A 26765-nucleotide genomic window follows, 5' to 3' on the forward strand; every position below is an offset into this window, starting at 1 on the left:
CACTTTGTAATGACATTCTTAAATTGTTGTTTACATTCTAGCAAGCCAATAACATTGCTAGAAAGTGAGATAAACATATCGTCCCATCTCTAGTAGGGAGTGGTACCTTCCTCCGCCTGGCCAAGCTGTTCTGACATGGGCAAAGGAGATAAAGGGGGAAGAACAGCTTGGCCAGGCCTGGCAGACCTACTCTCTTGCCTCCAGAGTTAGGGTCAGTGGTCTAAGCCTCTTTGTAGGACCTCCCCATTGACTACAACAACATCCCATTCTATATTCACAAGCACACTGCCTTTTGGTTCCTTTCAGGTACATTATAAAAAGCCTGACATCCATCATTCTTTCACTTTTTTCCCCTTTAACAGTTAATTTTTTGGTATGGCATGCACTGTCTATGTTCACCTTATGTGGCAACAATCCACTTGGACAACATAGTGGCAGACATTATGAAAAAAAAAAGTGATTCAGATTGTGATTCTAAATGTAGAATACACGTTGTGTTACCGTTGGAGATCTGGTTGCCGTTCTCTACGGGGGCGGGGCTCGGGGAGTGGGGCGAGTGGTTGTTGGCGTTCTTGTCCTGTAGCTGGGGAGATGGGGAGGTGGGGGCGGAGCCACAGTCTTCCCGCCCTGGCAAGTTGATATTTGAATTGAACCCTGGGGAGAAGAAGAAAACACATTACTCGTCAGTGCATATATGATATACAGTAGACATACTGATGAGTATACATCACACACAGTCGACCTACTGTACATTGAATACAGGATATATCCTCTGAACTATCAGTGTGATTACACTACTTGCAGGGTATAGCTAACTCAATAGCGATGCTACCAGTCACTGGTTATGCCTGTTATTAATATTACAAAATAATTAATTGTTGCTATTTCACAGTTTTACAGTAGAGAAAGTCAAACCAAAAATGCAAAACAGATGTTTAGGTTTGGTACACCAATATGTATGGGTGGGAATACATGAAGGGGAACATGTGTACCCTACTATTGTGCTTTTTCCTATATTTTTTCCCCACTTAGTCCCACCTCTCCCTGTGCATCTATCCAAGCCTGGTGTTATACAGAATTCATTCAGCCCTGTTTGGTAAGAAGGTGCCTCCACATGATCTGCCTCTACCCCTGCAGTTACCCCTCAGGGCTCGCATAGCTCTCACACAGGATGCGCGAGTGTGTTTATGTGCACGCATGCTTGTGGGTGCATGTGTGTCTGGGTGTGTGGATGGGAATTCATCAGCTGCCATCCCATGTCGAGAATGTGTGACTCCTGGTCCCCCCATGGTTACAAGAAACCTAAATATAGCCGTACCGCCCTCTACTACAGGTCCCACGGGGTAGGTGGGTGTTTGTGTGAGAGAAAAGGCCTGCTAGTGGGAGAGAGTCAATGCGAGGATTGTATGCTTGAGAAAAGATGAGTGACAATGAGTATTCGGATGTGTCGAATTAAAACTGCAACGAGGAAAGATTGGCCAGCGCATTTGTGTGCTGATGTGGCGGTTAGAGGTGTCTTGTGGCAGCGATTTCTCAAAGCCTGCCAAGACCACCTGCCCTCTTCCCCTGGCGTTCCTGTGGTTTTCCCGTTCCCTGAGGAGGAGGAAGAGGAGGAGGAGGAGGGAAAGGCAGCTGCTCTTCACAGAGATGACTGGGATAGCAATTGTAACCCCTGGCCACCCCCACAGCGTCAGGTATCACACACAGTCATTTAACAGCCGAGAGAGAACGGAAGTAGACCATCCTGTTAAGCCCATCGGCATCCCCCAGCGCTCTGATCTCAGCGCACCGCCCCGCCTTGTCCACTCAAAATAACAGCAAGGTTGCTAACCCCAGTGCCGAGTTCCCCTGTCACACGCACTGTTTCCATGACGCCAGCGCTTTTCCTGCGCAGGTAGGGGTGCTGACGAAGAGTCGACCATAAGAGGTCACGTGAGGCAGATGCATCAGCAAGTGTGCATTTGCTCCCATACCCTCGCTTATAAGGAGTTCACCCACTTGCCCCTTGACCCTGTCCCCGTTATAGCTACATGACACAACTGTGTCCAATACAAAACTATCAGGACCACATTAATACGACCCTGTGGGAAGAGCGAAGAGCAAATACATTCACTTGATCATAATGCTTCCTAGATCTCTAACTTGTCTCCTGTGATTGTCAGGTGTAGCCTGGTGAGCTCTGCTGGGCAGTCTCATTGTCTTCTGTAGAACATGAGCGAGCTGTTAAATATTTCATACTCATCCTCATCATTCTACTGCTCATGTATTATTAACCCAGCCACTACTAATAGACTTCGAGGAAACAGAGAGTTAGACAGAGGAAAACACAGTGGGACAACACGGTTTCTACCTGCTCCTGATGTGCCTGTGCTTTGTCAGGCTGAATTGTCAATGGAAAATTTGAACATTAAACACTTTCCTAAAAGCCTCACAATGTGCTAGAGTAATCTCTCTGTGCACTGGAGACCTCTGACCTAAGACCCTCCCAACTCATCCACTATGTGTGATAAATACCCTTGCCCTCCTTTTGCAAAGGTCAACCTTTGCATCAAAGTCACAGAGTCTGTATGTGCTGTGCATGCAGCGCACTGGGGATACACACCAACACAGCTAGATCATACTTACAGTGCAGCGTGACGCTAAGTGGGCTACGCCAGCTAGCTCATTAGCTAACATGTTAGAAGTCAGCTGCAGTAGCCAAAGGGCACCACACAGGAGACTGTAACGAATGGGCTGCCTCAAGTGGGCCAAAGAGGGTGGCTGGCTACAAGAGCTATATTAATGACAGAAGTTTCTAGGTGTAAAGAATGAGGATTTATGAGAGAGGTCGGTGGGTGCTTCTGCATCTCCCCACCCCCTGGTCAAACTCAGATCATCTGTGCAAACCCACATGCACACACATCCGCACCCACACGCCCAGAAACAGTGGGATATTACTTACTTACAGCCCTATACTCCTTCTGTCCGATAGAAGGTAATCACACAATACCCAATAAATCATCTGGCACAGACCTGGCCGAGACTTTGATCATGAACTCATCACAGTAGATAGAACACGTAATGGGGCTCAGAGTGTGCCTGCACACACACACACACACACACACAAACTAGATCAGGTGGATTGTATGGGACGGTGTGTGAGAAATTACAGCAAAGGTTAACTCCCCACCCACTACACACACACCCACACACTAACAGGCTCACACAACAGTGGTGGGGCCGGGCGTGGCCAGGCTTATCCCCACTGTGTTAATAAATCCTAGTGATGGACTAAGCACACACCAAAGCAACTTTAATTAAAAACAATGTTTAGGGGAAAGGGGAAAGAAGGAAGGAAAAAGGCAGTTTTAGCCTCTGGTGTAATGTGGGACAAGCAGTACATGTGCTCCTTACTGTGTCAGTTTGTGTGAATGTGTGACTCTGTGTGTGTGTGTGTGTGTGTGTGTGTGTGTGTGAGCATGTAACACTGACCTCCGTCTCTCATCTTGCGGCCAGAGGTGGACTTCCTCAGCAGGCTCCGTCCGGAGCTGAACAGAGTGTTGAGCTCATCCAGGGGGCTGGTAAGGGGTCTCCCGTTGGCTGGGTTGAACAGCAGGGGCGAGGAGGAGCACGAGTGGGCTCTCCGAGGCTCAGGACGGGACGTCTTCACCGGAGAGTACGGAGGGGGCTTCCCCAGCGGCTCTCCACCAGCCCTATGTGAAGATGAGGGTTTGGGAGAGTCTGAGCCGCCTGTGACGGACGCCGCTCGTGTCAGAGCCAGGAAGTTGGCCTCAGGAGGGAAGGGGAAGTGGGAAGGGGGCCTGTAGGGGGGAGGCGGGGCATTGGGAGGGGGGGGAGGAGGTGGTGGCGTGAGCGGCGGTGTGGACTTTTCTGGCATGAGGATGGTGAGGCTAGGGGAAGAGTCGGCCCTCTGGCGGGCGTACTGCGGGGAGAGGGGGCTGTCTGGCCCGGCGGCATAGTTCAGGTTGGTCTCAAACACTGGCAGCTTCTTCACCTCCAGGGGGGTGAGTGGCGACTCGTCCGAGGCTGGGGAGCAGGTGACGGGGGAGGGGGGGAACACCAGGAGAGGTGGGCGGTGGGGGAGCAGGTTGGGGAAGGGGGCGGGGATGTCACAGCCTCCATCTTTCCCATGCTGAGTAGTGGTGGCGTTCTGGGAGTGGGGGATGTCCATTGCGGCAGTCACCCCGGCCGCCACCCGTTTGGTCTCCCCACCCAGAGGAGGAGAGGCCACCAACCCCACCAGGCCCAACCCCAGAGCCTCAAGTTTGGCTGCCTTGGTAACCACTGTGGCAGGAAGCCCGCCGTCCTCAGGAAGGAAATACTTCATCTCCTCATAGACGGCTTCTGAGTCAGCCTGCTCTGGGCTGTCAGGGGGCTCCTGGAGGCTCCGAGCCCGGGGCTGGGAGCCCAGCATCTCTATGTACACGTCCTCCTCATCTTGGCCCTGGAACAGGCTCAGCACTGCCCCCTGTGGAGCGTCGACAGAGGCTGCTTTCTGCATCAGGCCACCGAGCCCCCCCAGCCCCCCGGCCCGAGACAGCAGGGCCAGCTTGACGTCAGCGGGGCGCAGCTGGTGGAGGTGGGGGGCTGCGGCGTTGATCTCCTCGTATGAGCCTGTCAGCTTGGTGTTGGGGCTACGCTTAGGTTTGGGGGGCGGCACCTTCCTCATGGTGGTGTAGTCATCACTGTGGGGGCGGGGCTTTGACAAGGCTGAGGAAATGACAAACGGCAATAGTAAGATAAAGACACTGTCAAATCAACATGTACCAGTGTTGAGATACCATAACACCACCATCAACTGGGGAATCTAAATCTTCTAAAGGCCATTACTGTATATACCTGCAGGGTCTGTGGGGGACAGCTGGGTTTTGGGGGGGCTTCCAGCAGGGGAACCGTAGCCCTCTGGAGTCGGGCTCTCTTTGGGCCCCAGCGTCAGCCCCGCGCTGACTGCTTCATACGATGCACTCAGACGAGTGTTGGGGTCCCTCTTTGGTTTGGGAGGAGGCTGCTTTCGAGGAGAGGAGAGACCTCCCCCGCCTGCCCCGTCCTCTGTGGTATGGGCTGCCTGCTGCAGGGCGGGTTTGATGGATGGACTGGCAGCGGAATGGACCATGTTCTCCATGGCGAGGGGGATGGGTACCGAGCTAGAACGAAAGTGGCGAATAATCCGGCTTCCCCCACTGACAGGGCCCTCATGGGCTTTTCCACTTTTCTCCACAACCCTAGAAATGAGGGTGGGACAGACAGAAATACATGTCTAGATAGAAAAGAAAAAAATTACTATTCAGATTCCTTTCTGTATTTGACTATTTAAATTATGTTAGTCCCAATCCTCTCTCCATAGATCATTGCATTATTTTCATTTTCATTTTTATTCTTAAAAATAAAGAAAAAACCCCCCAACACATTCGTATTCCTGTCTACTTATGGAGCGCATGGTTTCAACCGTGCTTTTATAAAAAAGAAGCGTACAAGCTAAAGCCATTGGTGTAATTATTTTCCATCAAATAATCATCTGATCCAGATTAATTTAATTGTATCATTTAGATCATCAGTACGCTTGACTTGAATGTATGCCTGCATCATCTGTCAAGCTGCAAATGTGTGCTAAAGAGGCCAATCAGAGGATAAAGACCAAAAACCAATGGATTATGCCTGCCATTAAGTGAAGTCTAATCTCCTTGCAGTAATTTGATAACATGATATCTCCAGTTTGATATTTCCTTCCCTAATCTGGCCAAGCCATCTGTTGGTTCCACTGATGTAGGCAGGGGGCTGGCCGAGTGTGTGTGTAGTTGATGGGGGAAGGTATTTTAACTACTTGCTGAGAAATGAGGTGTGTGTGTGTGTGTGTGTGTGTGTGTGTGTGTGTGTGCGTGCGCGCGCGCGTGCACACGCCTACAAATCTCCTCTACAATATAGCCACCATGATTCCTCTCCCAGTCCTCCTACCGATGCCCCTCCTCCTGTTCAAAGCCCCCCTGTGCTCCTGTCTCCTGTCCCAGCAGCATATGTCACACAAGGACACATAGAGGATACCAGAATGGTGTGTGTGGGCGCGTGTGTGTGTGTGTTTCTTCTTTTCATCTTTCAGCAGAGAGTGCTTTCTTTCCAATGTTAAACTGCATCTCTCAAAGAAAAAAAAACAAAACATGAATTGATAATTAAATAGAATTGAATGGTGTGGTGTCTCTTTTTTGTCAAAACACTGACACTACTATTGACATTGTTTATTAAATGATTCATTGGAATTAATTCATTGCTTTCACTTTACAGGGGCTGGCAGTATGTGTCAGCAAAACATGAGCATTTTCTTGTCCATTATAGCTGCAAAAGGTTTAAGTTGACATGCTTTGAAGTAAAACATCTGTATTTTGAATTACAGTATGAAAACTACATTATGAAAGTTGCACAAAAGCTTATTTTCCATGTACAATCTTCAAAAATCAATGTCTAGTATACATAAACCTATTAGGGCCAAAAAAATCTGCAGCGGGGCTTTAACACATCTGTCACCAAGCATTACACGCCTGAATAGAAAGTCATTGCTACCATGGCAATAATCAACACAAACACAAATGGCACAATATCCTATGTAATCCTATATAGGAGGAAAGACGCTATGAAAAATTAAAATGCATTTATTATGCTCGCACACTTACAAGGACCAGGACTTTCACAGTTTTATTAGTGCTGAAATGCACAAGTGTGCTCTTTTTTAAACATTATTGGTAGTATGCCACCAAAAGGAAGGCCTTCATTTCTCAAACATTAGCAAAAGTGCCTTTTTTTTTTATCTAGGTCTTTCATTCAGCACCCCCTCTAATGAGCTTCCTCTAGCCTTTTCTTACCCCTCCTAATTCAGGGCTCCAGTCTATTGCAATTTTCTGAAAGCATTATATGTTGCATTGGAATGAGGTGAAGCGGAGATAAGGATACCATTCCATAGGCGCAACACAATACTAATACAATCTGATAGCTCAGCTCATTATCTCACTATCCATCATGATAGTTGCAATTAAAAGCCTCCGGCCCACATGGATACAATGACATCATTAATCACAAATCACATGCCGCACAGTCATATGCACACTTGCACACGTGCATACACACACACACACACACACACACACTTACACAGATATACACACACACACACACACACACTTACACAGATACACACACACACACACACACACACACTTATGAAGGCAATGATTCTTTCATGCAATCATAAATCCTGTGAATGACACTAACTGCTGATTGTTTGTTATTTTCCAGCCTGAGTAATGTTACAGTCACAAAGAAGGCCATCACATTTAAAATTATTCATTATACTGTGGTATACTATTTCACTCAGGCAGGTTTGGATTGGCTGCATTAGTGCGCCATTATCAGCAGTACAGTGGAAACAGCAGTCCATCATCCAAACTACAGTGGAACTTTTTGCTATTAAAGTTAACTAACATTATTTTTAGCAGGCATGAGGAAAAATGACACCAGGAATGGGTTGTGTGCTGTTGATTACTGGGACAAAATCAATAAGGATGACATAAAGGGCTATAACACACCAATATAGGATGAGAAATTACAGTTGGCTAGAATAGAGTTTTTGTTTCAAAATGAGATATCCGCCATTTGAAAAAATGGTAGATATCTTGGATTAAATGGTGGATATATGGTGACTCTTACAAAACCATTGATATCATAATAATAATGTATGGTGCTTTCCCATGGGTGGTAGGCAACTCAAGTCCTTGGTTGGCAAAATAAGAACAGTTTTGTAGAATGGAGCCACTGTATTTCAAATATACTGAACTTCAGGTAATGATGTTCTTCCAAAATGGAAACTCTATCTTCAGAATTGCCCACCTACATTGCTTGAAAATACTGCCCATGTATCATGGCCTTCAGAACTGTATGCAGGGACGTGTGGAGGTCTTCAGTCACTTACCTCCTGGCAGGCTGATCCTCCTCCTTGCCCACTGGTTCAGGCCTCTCACCAAGGGGCGGGCTGTTGCCAAGGCTGTTGCCATGGCAGCGCAGGCGGTCGCTCTCGCGGGCGATGTCGGAGGCATTCTGGATGACCAGCTGGTCGTAGGTTCGCAGCCCCATGTCCTCTGCCCCCTGCAGGAAACGCTGCACACTGCACTCCTCTGTCTGCTGCAAGGACAGCCTGTGATGAACACGCCGCCTGGCCAGCCAGCCACGCACCACTGAAGACAGGAGAGGGAGAGTGAGAGAGAGAGAGAGAGAGTGAGAGAGAGTGAGAGAGAGAGAGAGAGAGAGAGAGAGAGAAAGACAGATGAACCCTAACACCCAGACTTGCCCACTCACACATACCAATCGTATGGTAAAGGGACATTTGTTTGCTGCGGAGGATATTACCTTTCTGACAGGTGATGATCTTTTTATGGAGCTGGTAGCAGCGGTCGTTGAGCTGGTCAGCCTGCCAGTACCTCAGGAACACTTTACTGCTGCCCATCTACACACACACACACACACACACACACACAAAGACACAAATGACCAAATCTGTAAACAAAAGCATTGATTTTTACTACATTCCTTTCTATGTTTATATTTGTTTCTATCTACTTTTTCATCCTCCCTTCTTTCAAGTTAAGGTAATCATCATAATCATCCTACTCTTCATCATCACCACCGTCATCCTACTCATCCATCAATTCCAGGGAACAGCCGGCAGACCTGATGAAGCTGTTTCCCCGACAGAAATCTCAGAAGAGTGTGACTTACTAGTTGAGAGATGTGAAAGCAGTGATGTAGCAATGATGTATGATAATGGGAGGGTGTGGAGTGTGTGCAGACTGTGAGTTTGCATGTTGACACGGCTTTCACTTCCTAAATTGAGGGCGTTTGGGGGCTGACAGAGGTCACGCTGTCCCAGGTGCACAGGGCCATGAGGCTGACATGCTGCCACAGACAGACACTATTCATTCCTATACACGCCACTTGTAAGAGTAGTGTGTGTGTGTGTGTGTGTGTGGAACCCGGGGCTGTGTGAGAAAGTGTCTGCAGGGCATTGTGAAGGAGCGTGTATGCGTGTGTGAGGCAGGAGCTGATGCGACCTCTGAGGTCACACACTCTCAGACACAACAGCAGTCTGGTAGACGAGATAGAGAGGGGTGGAGGGGTCCAGGCTGCTGTGTGTGTGTGTGTGTGTGTGTGTGTGTGTGAGAGGAATGATGATGAGGAGGGACAGCTGGAACGAGTTGACTAAGATTCCATGGGATCTTCAAGATAGAGGGTCAGGGATTAAGTCGTTTGGCATATCTTTTGTTATTGATGGAGACAGAAAGAGCGGCAAGAGACAGAGATTCTGGAGAAGCATATACACACACACACACACACACACACACACACACACCCACACACACACACACCTGCCATCCTTGGAGTTTGGACTGCTGCAGAACAGAGCGACATTTCTCCTCCGGCGACAGTTTCTTCTTGTCTCCCAGAGTGGTGTCCACCAGGTCTTTGTACCTGAGACACACACACACACAGAAAAATGGTACACATCAGAGCAGAGGAGACAAAGATCTTGAAACACTGAATTTAAACATTCAAATGTGTTACTTAGACACATCTAGTAGCCCTGCCCCCTCCTCCTCCTTTTAGAAACAATGGGTTCAAAGGTCACTGGGGTCATAAGGCGGACCAGCCAAACAGCATTTGTTCCTATTGGTGTTGCCCTGGGCAACCGTTGCTACGAGTGGTCAGCTGGACGGAGAAAGTGGTTTGTTTTGACTGTGTATGGGAAGGAGGGGGAGAAAGAGAGAGAGAGCGAGCAAGAGAAAGAGAGAAAAAGACAGAACAGCAGAAAATTTGATGCAGACTTCATGGAGAGACATATACAGCTCTTTACATAATTGTAGATGTTAGATATATGGTGTCCATATGGTACAAAAAGTACCAAGTAATTGTTGAGTCATTGGTATTGATCGACAAACTTACCAAACCCCCACAGATATATTACGGTCATTTTGTGCTATGGGACAGTAAATATTTTACTTAATGCACCTTTAAGGCTATTGGGTAGGGACAGACAGATGCATTAAGACACTTGATATTTGCTACAATTTATGTCACCTAATAGCAACACTGGAAAGTAACTATATACATTTTGGGGGTCTGTAGATTGTAATAGACTCTTGAAGCAATATTTATGTATTCAATATAGAAGAAAAGAAGTTGAGATGTTCTAATTGGGTGGTCGGCAGCAGTAGTCTAGAGGTTAGAGAAGATGGATTGTGACTGGAGGCTTGCTGGTTCAAATTCATGCACCGGATGGAAAAATGTGGGTAGGGAAAATAACGCTCCTCTCTCCCTCAACAACAATTGCTGAGGTGCCCTTGAGTATCAACCTCCCCAAATGCTCAGTGGCCAACAGTGGAAGAAAGTGGTTGTACTGGGCAGCTGCCATGTGTGGGACTGTGTGAATGAGAAAGTGTGCTCAGTCAACTTTTCCTGTATAAATAAAAAAAAACACTCAATATAACAAAATCTTTAGAATTACACATCATCTATAAAAGCTATATTTAGGGATGTGAGCGATGTGAAGAAATAAACTTACTTCACAATTTATGTAATTATATCAGCAAATAAATCATCAATTGAAAATTTAGCAACTTAAGTATCAATAATGGCATACCGATACAAAAAATGGTCTACATGAGTTGGCCGGTGCATTCTGCCAGTCAGCGCTCTGTCCTGTTATCAATGAGAGGCAGAGCCAGGTGATGATGTCACATCTCTGATAACTGAGGCAAGTATAACAAGCAGATGGCTGGAAGCATAAACTACTTGTGTCGTCACTAGAGAGTGTGTGTGTTTGTGTGTATGTGTATGAATGAGGGATGTGTTTGATTTACAGGAGTGGACCCTGGCTGAACTCTCCCTAACCCTCTCTCTGTATGGTAATGCCAGTCCTGCAGACAGCACACGCTGTCCCCCTGGGCCCATAAAACACAAAGGAACTCTGTAAACCCGTGACCTCTCCTATGAGGATATGAAAACCATCGATGGTCACCGCTTTTACAAGACCCAAGGGGGCTCCATGTGGAGTCAAAGAGGTGAAATAGCCCCTTTGATAAGAGTTTAAATGGAGGGCTATGGGAGACTATGAGCGCTAACGTGGTTGTACGTGACCAAAGGGCCATCAGTGACCACTATCACTGAGCATCACAAAGGCAATAAAGGCAGTGTGGCTGGAACTCAAACCGCTCTCTTCCTCTCCAAAGCTCCTGATGGCTCGTCTCAAAGCCCACTGGCTTTGTTAAGTCATTCCACTAGTTTGAAATGATAGATATTCTTCCTCAGGTAACGTTATAGTCTACCAATGTGTGTGTTTATCTATCAGTGGAAGCAAAAAGGGACACACTTGGAACTGCCCGTATTAAAAAAAAAACATCCATGAGCTACTGAAGTGTGTTTGTTACGTGCTAAACGAGCGCTGCCGCCACTTCTTTATCTACTTCCTATCAACAATGGAAGAAGAAAGGGAAGCAGCGCCCATGGAGGGGTCAGATTTACAAAAGCAAGGTTCAAGTGGTATTATTTGACCTTACACATTGGTAGAATATAAACCTGGCCACAAAACACATACTGTATCATAAAAGACAAATAAAAGCAACTATAAAATAGATTTCCTCATAAATCACTCTGGTGACCAGGCTACACTAATGTAATTGGCTTCAGGCGGTCACTATGACTTAGTGTAGTGGCTTGCATGGCTTCAGAGCAAGTGTGTGTGTGTGTGTGTGTGTGTATGTGCCTTGTGTGTTTGTGTTTATGGCGATATAGCAACCTCAAGATCAAGGGTTGATTTATAGGCCTGTCATTTTGATTAGTCAAGGGCCAGGGCCTTTTTTGAAAGAGTGAGAAATGGAGAGGGAAAGGGGAAAATGAAACAGAGAACGGATCGAGATAATGCGAGAGAGAGAGAGAGAGAGAGAGAGAGAGAGAGAGAGAGAGAGAGAGAGAGTGTGAGTGAGTGAGTGAGAGAGAGAGAGAGAGAGAGAGAGAGAGAGAGAGAGAGAGAGAGAGAGAGAGAGAGAGAGAGAGAGAGAGAGAGAAAGAGAGAGAGAGAGCAGGAAAGAGAGAGACTGAAATGAAGTGACTGAGAATGAGAAAGCGAGGAGTGCGCATGTAAAGATCAGGAAGAAATAAGAAGAGGCCGGAGGGTGAGAGGATGCATAGCGGAAAACGGTGGTGAGGAGTGAGGAGGCGAGGGAAAGAATGAGTGAGAAGCCGAGTGAGAAAGAGCTCTGTGAAGACGGCGCTGTAGCCCACCCCCACTCTGCAGTGGCTCCCTCCATGGCCAAGGCTGTGTTCATTCACTGGCCCGGTCTGTGTCGAGACCAGAGGAGGAGAGGGAGAGATATGAATGGCACTTGGGCTGGGCTGAATGGACTCTTTGTGACTGGTAGCTTTCTCTCTCTCTATGTTAAAGTAAACATGGCCATGATGTATAAACAGCGGAACACACACACACACACACACGTGTCAGACAAAGACGCACACAAAGGTCCATGTGCGCAAAACACACACACACACACACGTACTGAATCACACAAAACAGAGGCAGTTTCTGCATTTTATTGTGTTGCATTTGATGTGGCTATGTACTGTTCACTGGCCAAACACAGATGGAAGAGGGCCCACATTTTGGTGCTTTAGCTTTGAATAGGTTCCGATGACGAGAACATGTTCATTTTGAGTGTCAATGAGTGATATGACAGCGTATGGTAATGGCCTCCTTATCACATAAATACAGCGCTCTCATCCTCTCCCCCTCTCTCTACCTGAGTCGTCCAGAGCGATGAATAATATTAACTTTACTATGGGGATGTACAACAAAAGTCATGCAAATGGGCCTGGGACCTCAGACAAGCTGCCAGAGGGTGGTATTACCATCACAATCACCTCAGCCCATGTCTGACCAATTCCCTGAACCACACACACACACACACACACACACACACACCCTTTCGCCCCCTCACACTATGGTTTATGCCCAGCCCAGCAGCAGTCAAGTCCCCCTCTCTTGGTGACCAACTGCCCATTGTGATGCTAACTGATCTGCTGGCCAGACCCACGAAGACCCAGAAAACATCTTACGCCACACAGATGCCTAAAACTACATCATACATATGCACTTATATGTGCATAAAAGGATACGCACGACTGTGCATGCACATAAATACTCTCTCTCTCTCTCTCTCTCATTCTGTCTCTCTGACACACACACACACACACACACCCACACACACACACACACTCACATACACATTGGCTTAACAAACAGCAGTCACAAAACCCCCACCAGGAATCTTTCAATTACAGCTTGGACAATGAGAGTGCTGGCTCTACAAGGTACATCCATCAGGAACACAAAGGAGCCGGCAGCAGCTTACAGACTGACTACACTACGATCTATATTGGATTCACTTCATCATTCGACATGCTCCTGGTCCTCCAGATTCAATTCCCTGCTGAGGTTTATAACATATCCCTCATGCAAATCTATTTTGTGAGTGACTGCTTTACTCTTAGTTAAGTGTAGGATTTTCACTCCGGTAAATACATCACACTCAGACTGTTTCTGACACCAACCACTGGCACAATGCTTTCTATCTGCAGATTTCTTTATTTTGCATTTCTGTTGGTGTGAAGTGTTCAGGAATTCAGGACCAGGAGTTATCCCTGGAGCATGAAGCATAGCCATTGTTTTTGTTAACATTAAGACAACCCAACACACAAAAGACACTGTCTTAATAGACAGAAACTTGATTGATGCCATTGACTCTTTCTTAAATAAAGTGCAGGACAGCAGTTTTGTGTAGTGGTGTGGTTTTCTAGAGACCGCACTCAAAACTGGATGTAAGGAGTTGTGTGTGTGTATGTGTGTGTGTCCTGAACTGGAGGGACCTCTAAAAACATGGTGATGTTTACTGCAGGGTAGTGGAAACTTTTGGGAGGTCATGTGACCAGTTGTGTCCTCTCTCATTATCTGGCAGGAATGTTCATGTTAATCCCTTTATCCTCCGAGAGAGAGGGAAAGAGAGAGAGAGAGAGAGAGAGAGAGAGAGAGAGAGAGAGAGAGGACCTAGAGCTAAATCCTCTCAGTATTATGCAGTGGTTCTCAGAATCAGAAAAATAGAGAAGGATGGAGAGACAGAGAGAGACACAAAGAGAGGGAAAGAGAGAGTGAGAGAGAGAGAGAGAGAGAGAGAGAGAGAAAAAGAGGAGAGGAGGTGTGACAGGAACACATCATTCTTCCCCTTTCCCAAAAAAATGGGAAAAACAAGTTTGTCTCAGAGCAAAAAGAAGCTAGTGTTGTGAGAGTGAGTCAAGAGGAGATGAAAGGAGGGAACAGGGATCTAACTCTTTGGAGAAAAGCCGGGAACACAGTAAGAGAGAGGGGAATAGAGGTGACAGGGAGGGATAATGATGAACATTAAAGTGTGGGACATGGAGACCTACCACTCAAATGGTGTGTGTGTGTGTGTGTGTGTCAGGCTGACCTGTGAAATATGATAGTAGCTTTCATCAGGCAGAATGGACCTCCATCACACTCTAAAAAAGGGTCACTGTGACCCGTCGATGCTTATGTGTAAGTTTGTATGTGAGTGTGTGTAATTGTGTACATGCCCTTATGTACACATGCAGCTCTCAGTTCACTGTGACCTGTTCGCATTGTCATGTACAAATTGACACAGATCACAGTGACCTGCTGGGGGCGGACTGTACCTGAACAACTGAGAGAAGTGGAGACAGAGAGAGAGAAGCAGGGCCATCTATCATCTTTAAGGCCTCTCCTTTAAAGAAGGGGTTTGCAGTGTGTGTATAGTGAACGACTGAGTCCAGAGTGAAGTAGGGGTAGAGCAACGACATCAGAGGGCGAGTTACAATGGCTGCGGCGCTCTTTCTTACAGCACTGACCTGCTGAGGAAGCCGGGGAAGGGCAGGCGAACGGGGTAGCCATAGCGGATCATGCGCACCATCTCAAGCACCCCGATGTACTGCAGCTGGGTCGACACATGGAAGCTGTCGAAGCTGTCCGGCTGACCAGTGGCGTTGGGGCGCACGCACTCCACAAAGTGGGGAGTGCAAGCCTGCAGCTTACTGATCACCTCTGACAGAGAGTTCTGCAGGAGGGAGGTGAAGGGGAAAGGGAGAGGAGAGAGAGTCAAAGGCATTACTCACTGTTACTTTTAAGTGCATAAACAGAATGGAGAGATTGCTCAGATCAAGAACCATTGTTAGATTTAGGGTTGGACGACGCCATTTGGCCGGTCTTTCTACTGTGCATGCAAAGACCTTGCGCTCTAGGAAGAAAGGAAGGCTGTAGGTGCTGTGGCGCCTTGCTTTTGATGTGGTTACTAACGTGGTCAGTGAGGCATGGAGACCAGAGTGAGATCACGTCGTGTGTGTGACAAAGTGGTCTGATTTTTTGGGGTGTGTGTTGGCTCTGGAGGGAGCAAAAACACAAAGAGCTCTTTGCTCGCTCAAAGGGTGTGTGAGTGTGAGAGAGCTTTTCTTCACCGAAACACTGAATTCACAGATGCTCCGCGACCATGCTACACAGACACACACCACTGCACACGCATTCACGTAAACACTTCCATCTGTGTTCCTCACCACTCCTTAAACTGACGTCATTCTATGCTCTGCACGCCCGTAAGGACAATGCGCAACACCTTGCCTCTTAACGTCAGCCGCTTACAGTATCCCAGCATTCAGGCCCCCCCAAACACGCACACACACAGGCACATGTGCACGGCACACAGTGGCTGTTGTTCATTGTCCATTCATTCATGTGCAGTGCTTTATGCTTGGATTGGTACAGCATCATTCTTCAGCCCACTCTCTCTCCTTCCCTGCCATTCCCTGAGGGACCCTTCGACCACAGGCCCACAGCTCCGATGCTGCAACACACTGGCTTCATTCAAGCCAATGCTACCGCCACTGTGAGCTGCACTTCAGCCTCCTTACGTCACCAGCACACATCAAACTGCTCTGCGGTGAGGCTGCTGGCGCATGTTCCCGGCTGCCTTTGCGCTTTCACTGAGAGAGGAAATCTTCCATAAATGAATATTATTGTTTCTTTGTATAGTTATGAATTCACCACGGTCTATTCTCAATAGGTCTCGGGGCAGCATTGTTGTCAAGGCTGCCTGAATGAGAATAGTGTTTAGTTTTATGAGGACTGGCTTAAGGGAGGGGGCGTGTGCGGTTCTGTGAACTACAGCGCCTGCCTGAGCTGGAAACTCATGTCACAAACAGTAGCCACAAAATTACTGATTTTACACATTCCCTGAGGCTTCACTAAGAAACGAGTCAATGGATACCCAATACTGGCAAAATTAACAGAATGTTTGGTTTTATCTGATTGTCATTAATACTGTAAATAACATCTTTTTACACAGCCTGCCTCTCCCATACCGGTCTAGTGCTGCTGCTGTTGTACCTTTGCAAGAATTCAGACAAACATTGCTGAAATCTATTGCAATGTAGATACTGGAGACATTATGGCTTATTTTTTCTGAGCTTTTCTTAGCTAGCAGAAGGAGTGAGTTGATAAAGGCTCTAGGTTTTATCAACAGGCTATAAATTGAGAGCTCATACAAAATGCATTACAGATAATTCTGAAAAAACATGAACATCTTGGCATACGAGACGTCTGGTGGATGGTGGGTAGCGGTTCTCACCCTCAACTGGACGGCCACTGTGATGGGACCGCACCTCTCCAGTCGCTGGATGAAAGAGTTCACTCCCTTCTTCTTCAGGATCTAACGAGGGAACAAAAGAACCACGAGGAAACATTAGACATCTGCACATCTAGCATATTGCAAAAGGCCACTAAGGAATATGGAATCATTATCACATAATCATCACCAATTAGTATCAAACGAGGCCGTATGGCTTTGACTGGTGATCAAAATGTGATAATTAAAAATCTTTTTTTGCTCTCTATCTTTGCTGCAGTGTAGGTTGTTTGCGATGCACACTGAACAGTCCCATCGGGCCATATCTGTATCAGTCCCAATTAACGTGTTTCATAAGATGCTAAATGGTAATGCTAACTCCACTCATGCTGTTTCCGGTCTACTGTAACACTCTGCAATGTTGCCTCACGTTACGTTATGAGGCTGCTGGAACAGATGGGGGGTGGTGGGGAGGTGAGGGGGGTCTTACGTAAGCCTCTGCTCTAGATGGCTAATGAGCCACAGAGACAGGGGGCAGCACCCCCCAGGAGCTTATACAACCAAGACATCACACACACACACACACACACACACACACACAGCAGTACATTACGCTTTCCAAAACATACAGCAGGTAGAGTGGGGAGAGAGAGGGAGACAGAGAGAGAGAAAGAGACGGGAGGGGGGGGAGTGAGGCAGGGAGAGGGAGAGAGAGAGACTGAATATAGAGAAAGGGGGAGGTACCAGCGAAAGTTATGAAATCTCTCCATTGTGGGACACAATGTTTTCATCACGAGGTGTGTGGTTTGTGTTTTGTGTTTTTTATGATCAAATGTCATGAGAAAAGTGTATAATCACTGTCATGACGTGTGTGTGTGTGTGTGTTTTTGTGTTTGTGTATGTGTGCACGTGTATGGGGTTTTTATCTCTTGGCAGGGCCAGACAAACAAATCCAATTCCCAGAGGTTTATATATAGCACTATGGTGGGAAGTAGCCCAAATTGGACTGTTTTTTTCCAAATATACTCTCCCTGTTTTTCCATCGATCAGCACAGCAGGCAGTTTTCCAATTGGAACACCAAGCTTCTGACTGAGTGTGTCACAAAATGCGCCATTTTTCCTACCACTCCCCACTTCCCACAGTTCAAATGTAGGTTTTATAATCTGCCACCTTACAAGAAAAGAAGGTTCGAGCATCGCATTTGCCTTAACCATTGAGCTAGCCTATGTAAAACCAAATGTTTGGCTCTAAATATGACCAAATGATGAAAATATATTTAATGACTAGAAAACAAACATGGTCTTCAATATCAGTTGATGTTCATGTTCTACTTATTGGGACTCAATAAGTAGTGGGATATACTGCAGCTACAGCTCAGCTTGCCCACATGATGGATGGATTCATGTAAAGTACTGTTTTATCACCGGACTGTGGTCACTGTACTGTACCTTGGTGAGATCGTGGTACCTCTGGGGCTGGCGAGGGGCGGTGCAGGCGATGCCAGGGGGGGCCGATGGCATCCTGTGGAGCAGCAAGGCAGCTTTAGGCCCCCTCAGCCCCAGGCGGCCCTGGGCTGCTGGCACCAGAGAACCAGTCTGAGTCAGCTTGGACTGGAAGAGCTGCTGCAGTAGCACACTCTCACTGGCTGCCGGGGACAATGCACACACACACACAGAGGGAGGAAAATAAGAGCGAAAAGGAGGAACAGCATTGGTGGAAACAAGGGGGTGGAGGAGGATAAAGAGAGTTGGGACAGACAGAAAGAAAGAAAGAAAGAAAGAATGGAGGGACGAACAGAGAGGAGGATGGAATGAAGGAAGGAAAGACGCACGGGAGGAGGAGTGAGAGGGGGGGAGGGAAAGAGTTAGGCTGCATGTAAACAATCAGTCAGTCCACAGGAGTGGGCAGAGCGCGCCACTCGACAACACGTGGAGCGGTCCGCAACAACAATGAGCTCATTCAAAGAGCCAAACAACATGTGTGTGAATGTGGGTGTGTGGGTAGATGCAGGCTCTCCTCTGACATGCTGAGAGAGAGAGAGAGAGAGAGAGGAAGAGAGAGAGAGAGAGCGAGAGAAAGAGAGAGGCAGGAAGGCAGGAAGGCAGGAAGGCGGACTGAGCAAGGAAAAACAAACATGAGACCTAGACTCATTTTAGGGCTTAATTACTCACGGCTCCAGGGGTAATTGTCTTTTCATTTAAAGCGATCATTCCCATCACCTATATTGAACAACACAGATCCCTCTGCTTCCCTCAAATGCCCCGTGCCAGCCCAGCAACCTTTAACCTAGAGAGGAGGGGCGATGAGATCCACAAGGAGAAACCGCATTGTGCCTGTGTCAATTATCCATTGGCCAATGACTATGTGAAATGTGTTTTTATTAACCTTGTGTGCCTCTGTTTGTGTTTATGCATACATATGTTTGGGGTAACTGGAGGATGCCTTGGCACGTGTGCTGATGAAAGGGAGTGAGGCATCGAGTCAGTCAGACGGAGGGACAGCAGCCAAGTGTGAGTGAAGGGCTAGCCTTTAGAAGATTAGCCTCATCATGGAAATTATAGCAATTAGGCTGCTGGACGCAAGGCTAGCCTGGCACTCGCACAACGACTGCCTGTGTCCTGCTAACCACAACACCCCACATCTGGCACCTTCTATAGACAATATACACACTGATGGTGCTGTCTGCCGCATATGGGATGGAAACACACACACACACGCGCTAGTTAGTGGTTCTTTGTGCCGTTAGTTTAGACAAGAGTATGTCTGTGTGATCAAGTTAGTGTTCATATGCCACAATGTGCACATATGTGTGTTACGCATGTGAATGATGGGTACTTACATTTCATAGTAAACAACAGATTCTGAGGGAGGGAGTCCTTGTTTCTTGTGAGTGATCCCGTGAGGTCATAAGAAATCTAGCGGGAAACAAATCAGACATGGACGTTCACTTATACTTGTATAGTATGTAGCATGAAATATTCATGAATACCCATCTATTTACACTGACCTATATCTGTGTGGGTGTACAGACTATAGAAATGGATAGAAAGGGTACTATCAAAGTAATCTCCTTTGGCACGCATGAGATAATTGCCATAGAATTTTGATTATGTTGTTATGGAAATTAGAAAAACTCAAATATTCAACATAATAGCCACTGGAATGCATGGTGAAATAAAACCTCTGCCATGGTAAGACACACCAGCTCAGAGTCTCGTGCATTGTAGCTATGCTGAGTTATACTTCCTGGATTTGATGCATTTCTTGTTGAAACAGGATGTTGGGACGGGGCAAAATGCAGTGAGGGATCATTCAAAAGTCTAAACCAATGGAATACCGCCATGAAAGATACTGTATTTTCCAAAAAGTAGAAGTAATCAGAGTTCATTTCATGGGGACTTGAAACAGTGACGACATGGCGAAATAATCTCAAAATATAAACCTCAAGATATACAGGTAAACCGCTGGTATAGACACACCTGTCCCGCATAGTGGCAGACAGTGAATGCTGGGCCCTGGTCTTTGGGCGGGGGGTTTCCGTTGCCATCCTTGGTGGTGAGAGAGAGGCCGTGAGTTGGGGCGGAGTCCAGCTGGGCCGACAGCCTCTTGTACAGGGTCTGCTCTGCCGGCCGCAGGCTCTGGCTCTCCTCATCTACCACACACAGCAGTCCCTGAGGCTTCTGGGGGGTGAGACAGACACACACTCACGTGTCATGATGTGTCAGTCATGTTTACTGAGCGTCCTTGAAAATAAATAACAGCGGACTATTGTTCTGTGATACCCCCAAAGGAGAAATGCTCTTTTAGTTTGCCCACTCCACAGGGAGGTTAGAGCACAAAGGTTAGTGTCTCGCTCAAGGACGTTTTAGCAAGGCTGATGTATGCTGTCACAGGGCTTAACCTGGGCCTAACTATTACTACTCATTATGCAACCCTGCTGCCCAAATGATGTGCTGTAGCTTCCAAAATATAATTACAACAAAAATTGATCCTGAACAAAATTAGCATAATAAGCTTCTACAGTTAAAACATTAGATTTTGAGTTTAATTGACACTGTGAAAACCTACTGTAACTTTCCAGGAATACAGGTATGTTTATGGTCCAGAACTATTAGCATTACCAGGAAATGAAGCTCATTTGGATTTAAAAGCAAACATACATAAATTCTATTCTAGTTCACAAAGTCCGTCTCCTATTCATTTTCAGTGGAGCAGCTCAAAAATATATCTCTTAATGGCATCACATATTAAAGCCTTGGCTCTCGTATGTCCAGCTTTGACAGAGACTTCTTTGTGTTCACAACTTTAGATTGAACTGGATCATACAGAGCTGGGTTAAATTTACTCTCATTTAAGTCAATTAGTATATTATTGTTATATTATTATTCCAAAAACAGTAAATGCTGTAATCAGATGATTACATTTTCAGCAATGTTACGAGCTTGCATGCAATGCCCTTCAGATAGCAAATAACTTCAAACATATTCCATATTGAGTTATATTTTCATTTCAGCAATCATTTTTTAAAAGTGGGTGTCACATTTTTCAAATGGTATGCATCTCATTTTCAATTGAAACACTTCAGGTCAAAATCAAAATACAAACACCACTTCATTTGCCAAAACCATTTCTCATGCTAAAAGTTTCACCAACATTTGAATGTTGACAGCATCCACCTCCTGCAGTGATTAAACTGTCTGTGAACTGAACCCAGTCCTGTGATTTCTAAGCATTTTCCAAAGCTGTGTCCATTACATCAGGAGGGACAGTCTCACCAGACTGGACTGGACCGGTCTGAACCAGCACTGTACCTGGAGAAAGAAGTCCAGAACGGCCGGCTGGTTGCTGGGGGAGCGCAGCGTCTCCATAGTGACGCCCTCCTGCAGACACTCGGCCTGCTCCTGCTGGAACAGCACCTCAGAGACGTACTGCCTCAGCCGCTCGTTGGTCATGTTCATGCACAGCTGGAACACACACACACAACACACTCACACATCAGCCTATAAACACACACTTCACTGCACATGGCAAAGTGCCTCAGAGACACAGCGCTTACATGTTACTTGTTTTTAAAGCACACAAACACACACACACACAAATACAAACTCAAACACAAACAACCTGCAAACAGCTGTGACACCGACAGGGAAGTAAATGGGGCATAACTGAACAGCCACTCATGTAATACACTTGACCCCGACATTATGAGAACTCTTTACAGGGACACTCCACAGTAATAGAGGTTCCTCTCCGGGGCCCGGACCCTTCCACTATTCCACTATAATATGGACACTATTCCTGCTGAGATACATGACCTCTTCCTCACCCAGCAGTCAACCAATCACAACACAGGGAGGAGTCCATTGTCCAATCAGACGTCTTAGTCTGGTGTGTGTGTATGGCCGTGAGGGGGGCTAAAGTGAGACTTCACGTCACATTGATGTAATGAGTAGGAACAGTACAACATGAAATGGAACAATGGGCGAACCCGGGGCAGCAAACCGCAGCAGCAGTTACACTTGGCCTGAACCCACTCAAATATTGCACCGCACTGTAAATGCAGAGCTAAAAACGTCAAGCAGCGGGACAAAAGCTTTCTAACAAAAGCTTCTTACACCAAGTGTTCCATGAAAAAAGACTTGAAGGGGGAAAAAAAGCATGTTGTGGTTTAGGAATGCACTTATCACACTTGCACAGCGGTGGCCCTCAACTAGATTTGCATGGAGATTCAAATGTGACTGCATTCATGAAGTTGCAAAGCAGAATCTGACGCAACTATCCAATTTTGAGCACCTACGTAGAAATAGGGCTTGGATGTCTGGGTTTATCAAGCAAGATATCCACCTGTTTTTTTAACTGTTTTGTATTAGAAAAAGAAATCATATAGGCTTGATGAAATTGAAATTATAAAAAAAACAAAACAAAAAAAATTCAAGAACCCAAAACAGCTCCATAACATGAAAACCTGACAAGGTTGTTTACAAGATCTCCAATGACTGAAAAGACTGGATATTCATAGACTCTAGGCCCTGAAATCACAAATAAACAGGGTTGGATGCTGATGCCTATTACTAATTAAAACCCTCCAGGAGCTTTTCCCTTTGGGCACCGTCCTGTGATCCTGTGATCCACACTTTTGGCTCACAGCCCACTGCTTGAGAAATGCTGATCTAGAGGTGTGTTGTTCTGCAGTGCAGACGGCCGTGGTGCTATTTTTCTTCCATCAGTGTCTGTCTATTCTTTGTCTTCTAGCTAGTCTAGTCCATTAAAGGCTTAGTCCCAGCAGGTGGTTGATTGAGTTAGCTCATTAGCAAAGCGCTGAGCAGGTACAACACACCCCTAACAAACACAGCTCTAATTAACAAGACCGGGCCACACTAATGACCCTGATCACGCTGCGCATGTGAAGTGAGCTTGTGTGCGTGTTTGTGTGTGTGTACTTCAGAGTGTGAGGGCTTGTTTGTCACTGCTGTGCCACATCTACTGTAAGTGATTATCATGTTTGTTTATCCAGCGCTTGCTCCTCCCCTCCTCTCCTCTCCAGTGTGTAATGAGTGTGATTTAGTGATTAGAGCAGGTTGTCATTAACAGGCAGCTCTCAAACGCAGCACCCAACGACAGAGGAGACATGGTGGAGAGGAGGGAGGGGAGGAAAGGAGAGTAGAGGGATTAAGGGACATTTTTAATCACTTCAGCTATAATGCCTGCCACTGAAGATAATTTCTCTCTCTTTTTTCTTCAGTTAGCCCCCTCCCTTCTCTTCTCCTCTGGTGTTTGCTCTTACTCTCTCCATGACCTTTGGAGGAAAGGTCACTCAATCCCTCTCTTCTGCTCAGATTTGAGAACATCCTGAGGAAGGGCAAAGCCACTGACATCTTAGCACCGCATACACACGGAAGGCACAGTCACGCACACACACAAAATACAAAGACACACAGAGTGACATCAATAAGAGCTGGAAAGAGACTGGGAGTTCCCAGGGGGGAGCATAGGTAAGCTCCGAGCAGCAGGAGTAAGCACTTATCTCCTTGAACACCTCCAATGCTCTGATTTACACCCACAGATCACAAACACACACACACACAGAGTGATATACAGACTTGTCTCACTGATCCCTGCTGTTCTTACAGTGGACTAGTCTATCAACGGTGCAGGCTTGATCAGTACATGGCAGATTTACAGCCCATGGAAGCGGAACAACATAGAGCTGTGCCTGATGTACTCTCTGCTCTATGAAGAGTTCAAACAATGTAATCACACACACACACACACAAATCACTGACATACTGACAACAGACAAACATCTTAGACGCACAGATCCATGCATGTACACACACACACGCACAGACAGACACACACACACGCATGGTTCAAGCTGCCCATTACTCTAACTGCTGGCACACAGGCAGTCATTGTGTCAGCAGTCGGTTCAGTTGGGGACAGCCGGACATCACGCCACAGTGAGCCGCCCGTTACACACCTCACCTCATTCATTACAATTACACACAAGAATGTTAAGGCCCAAATAGACAAACAACTCCTAAAATTTTAACAATTTGATCAAGCTCTGTTTAAAACCACATTGCATACTCACATGCTATCCACAAAGATTTCAATGGCCCAGGATGGCCTTGTAAGTCAATGATGTTAATCACCGAATGCTACAAATATCTTTGCCTTTGATAGGAGGAACGATAGAAACAGCCAGATTGAAGGGACCTTGACATGTTTACTGTGAGAGAGTGTGGCAGCATATAATGGAATGACTGCCCATAATGTAATAAAAACCAGCAATTTCACACCTGCTCAAATCCATTCCTCTGAAATTCTTCGAATCCAAAGATGTCCAGGATCCCAATCTCTAGGGCAGGATCACTGGAAGAGATGAACAGACAGGAGGAGAGGGGTCAGAGTACTGCACACACACACACACACACACACACACACACACACACACACACACAGTCTTACTTATGTCACTTTTGGGGTATTTACATAGACTTACATTCATTTCCTGGAGACTTACCCTAACCATAACCACTACTTGCCTAAACCTAACCCTTACCCTAACCTTAACCTAACCCTAACTTTAACCACTGACCCAAAAATCTGGTTTTTACCAATTGGGGACATGGCTTTTGTCCCCAATTCCACAAGCCGTCCCCAATCAACTGGTCTTAAGTCTGGTTTGTGTCCCTGAAAGTGACTTAAGTCATACCCACACACACACACACACACACACGCACGCACATGCACACGCACATCCATCACACAGTATATTGGTTGCAGTATGTATCCCATTACAACACATTTATTCCAGGATCAAGTTTATGCGAGAACTTGTTTTGCTTGCTTGCATGACTCTGACAAGAATTATCATGTTTGTGTGCAGTGTGCGTGTGTGTGTGTGTGTGTGTATGTGCCTGCAACAACATATATTTGAAGGGAGGTGTGGCATGAGTGATAGAGGGAATGTGTTGGTTGAGGCATTTATTGCATTCTGTGGTTGATGCGTATGCAGGGCAAAACACAAACACATTCCAGAAGATAGGGCTCTGGTTATCTGACTGAATGTGATAACAACTCAACAGCATCAACAAGACCAAGGATCCCCTGGCCTCCACCTGGGTGTGTGTGTGTGTGTGTGTCCTCCACATCAACCCAGCTGTGTTTATGTGTGCCTGTGCTCCACATTAACCTTGTGTGTGCGTGTGCATGTGTGTATGTCCTCCATCTCAACCCAGACGTACTTTCCATATTAACCTTCAGTGTGTATGTTTATTTGTGCATGTCATGCAATGTAAACTATTCCAAACCTCCACTCTAAACTATGTATTATGGCTGATAGTATCAGTGTTGCCGCTCCCAGGGCCGTGAGTGTGCTGCCACTCATCTGCGATGACAGATATACTACATTGGTACTGTTTGTGATAACAGTTATCAACACTGTGGGCTTCCAAAGAAATTCTTCAGTCAGTTTACTCTGAAAACACAAACACACACGCACAAAGACAGCCATACCCAGTGCTGTCGTCCTGTCCCTGTAGATAGTCGTTGATGCTGTTGACCAGATAGCTGAAGAGGCGGCCGTAGAGGGCCTTGGCCAGCTGATCCCTGTACTGCTCTGACATCTCCACTGTGTGGCGCCGAGTGATCACATCACCTGACACAAAGGGGATACGGCAATTTGGGACACTTGAAAACTCATGGTTCATGGTGAGTGGTACATGTTTTGCAGGATTGCTGGTTTCAAGCCTATAGTCACCAGCAAGTTAAAAAAGAAAATCAGACAATGGTTGAGGATTTTCCTCTACCTTTATGTTTATAAATGAGTTAAGTTAAGTTTGACCAGTTGATCAGCACTGTGACATTGTAAACCTGCTTCTGTGTGGGGAACTGCGGAGGGCCAAGTGCGGGAAAAGGCCGGTGAGAGGTTACCTTTGAAGTACTGAACATCAGAGGTGAGGGCGGAGCTTAGGTCATCTGAACACACCTGCAACATTCCAGAAACTGGGGACACAGAGAGAGAGAGAGAGAGAGAGAGAGAGAGAGAGAGAGAGAGAGAGAGACAGAGACAGAGAGACAGAGAGAGAAACAGAGAGAGAGAGACAGAGAGAGAGAGAGAAATGAAAAGAGAGACAGAGGAGTAAAAGACACAGAAAGGTTGAGGAGAGGTGAAAACAACAAAATAACACAATAAAACACTGGGATATGAGCCTCAGTAAATGAGTGTTGATAATATCCTAGACCCCCAGTCTGATTCAACCTGCCTGACGATGATATCACACTGCCAGCATGACAAGCTGAGCTCCACTACAGCTCATCGCTGCTTAATTGATCAGTGTTGCTGGCAGCAATTAGTCATCCGTGGATTTCTGGGCAGAATCCATAAACAAGCAGCAGAAGGTGATAGAAACCCAGAATCCCTCTGCTGACATCACTAGCCATGACATCACGTCTCCCTGACAACAAGTTGCTCTGTCCTGCTCCAGCGCTGATGTCATTTGTTTACCATCGCAATAAGGTCAGGG

General features: G+C 46.4%; 1 protein-coding gene across 1 annotated transcript in view; it reads right to left on the reverse strand.

The window, feature by feature from the left end:
• Nucleotides 1-26765, reverse strand: part of myo16 (myosin XVI) — an 85315-nt gene that overhangs the window by 9082 nt on the left and 49468 nt on the right. The window contains exons 19-33 of the mRNA XM_071532598.1: nucleotides 26173-26244; nucleotides 25756-25897; nucleotides 24537-24609; nucleotides 21546-21698; nucleotides 20214-20414; nucleotides 19574-19649; nucleotides 18183-18379; nucleotides 16737-16817; nucleotides 14968-15173; nucleotides 9405-9507; nucleotides 8389-8485; nucleotides 7955-8216; nucleotides 4840-5222; nucleotides 3472-4710; nucleotides 502-654 (exon numbers count right to left, since the gene is read on the reverse strand). Coding sequence (XP_071388699.1) covers nucleotides 502-654; nucleotides 3472-4710; nucleotides 4840-5222; nucleotides 7955-8216; nucleotides 8389-8485; nucleotides 9405-9507; nucleotides 14968-15173; nucleotides 16737-16817; nucleotides 18183-18379; nucleotides 19574-19649; nucleotides 20214-20414; nucleotides 21546-21698; nucleotides 24537-24609; nucleotides 25756-25897; nucleotides 26173-26244 — 3438 coding nt within the window. The remainder of the gene's footprint in view (nucleotides 1-501; nucleotides 655-3471; nucleotides 4711-4839; nucleotides 5223-7954; nucleotides 8217-8388; nucleotides 8486-9404; nucleotides 9508-14967; nucleotides 15174-16736; nucleotides 16818-18182; nucleotides 18380-19573; nucleotides 19650-20213; nucleotides 20415-21545; nucleotides 21699-24536; nucleotides 24610-25755; nucleotides 25898-26172; nucleotides 26245-26765) is intronic.

Source organism: Centroberyx affinis, unplaced genomic scaffold, assembly GCF_046629955.1.
Source record: "Centroberyx affinis isolate AG114_WGS23_722 - 3 ecotype Tasmania unplaced genomic scaffold, CSIRO-AGI_Caff_v1 ptg002220l_1, whole genome shotgun sequence".
Taxonomy (NCBI): domain Eukaryota; kingdom Metazoa; phylum Chordata; class Actinopteri; order Beryciformes; family Berycidae; genus Centroberyx; species Centroberyx affinis.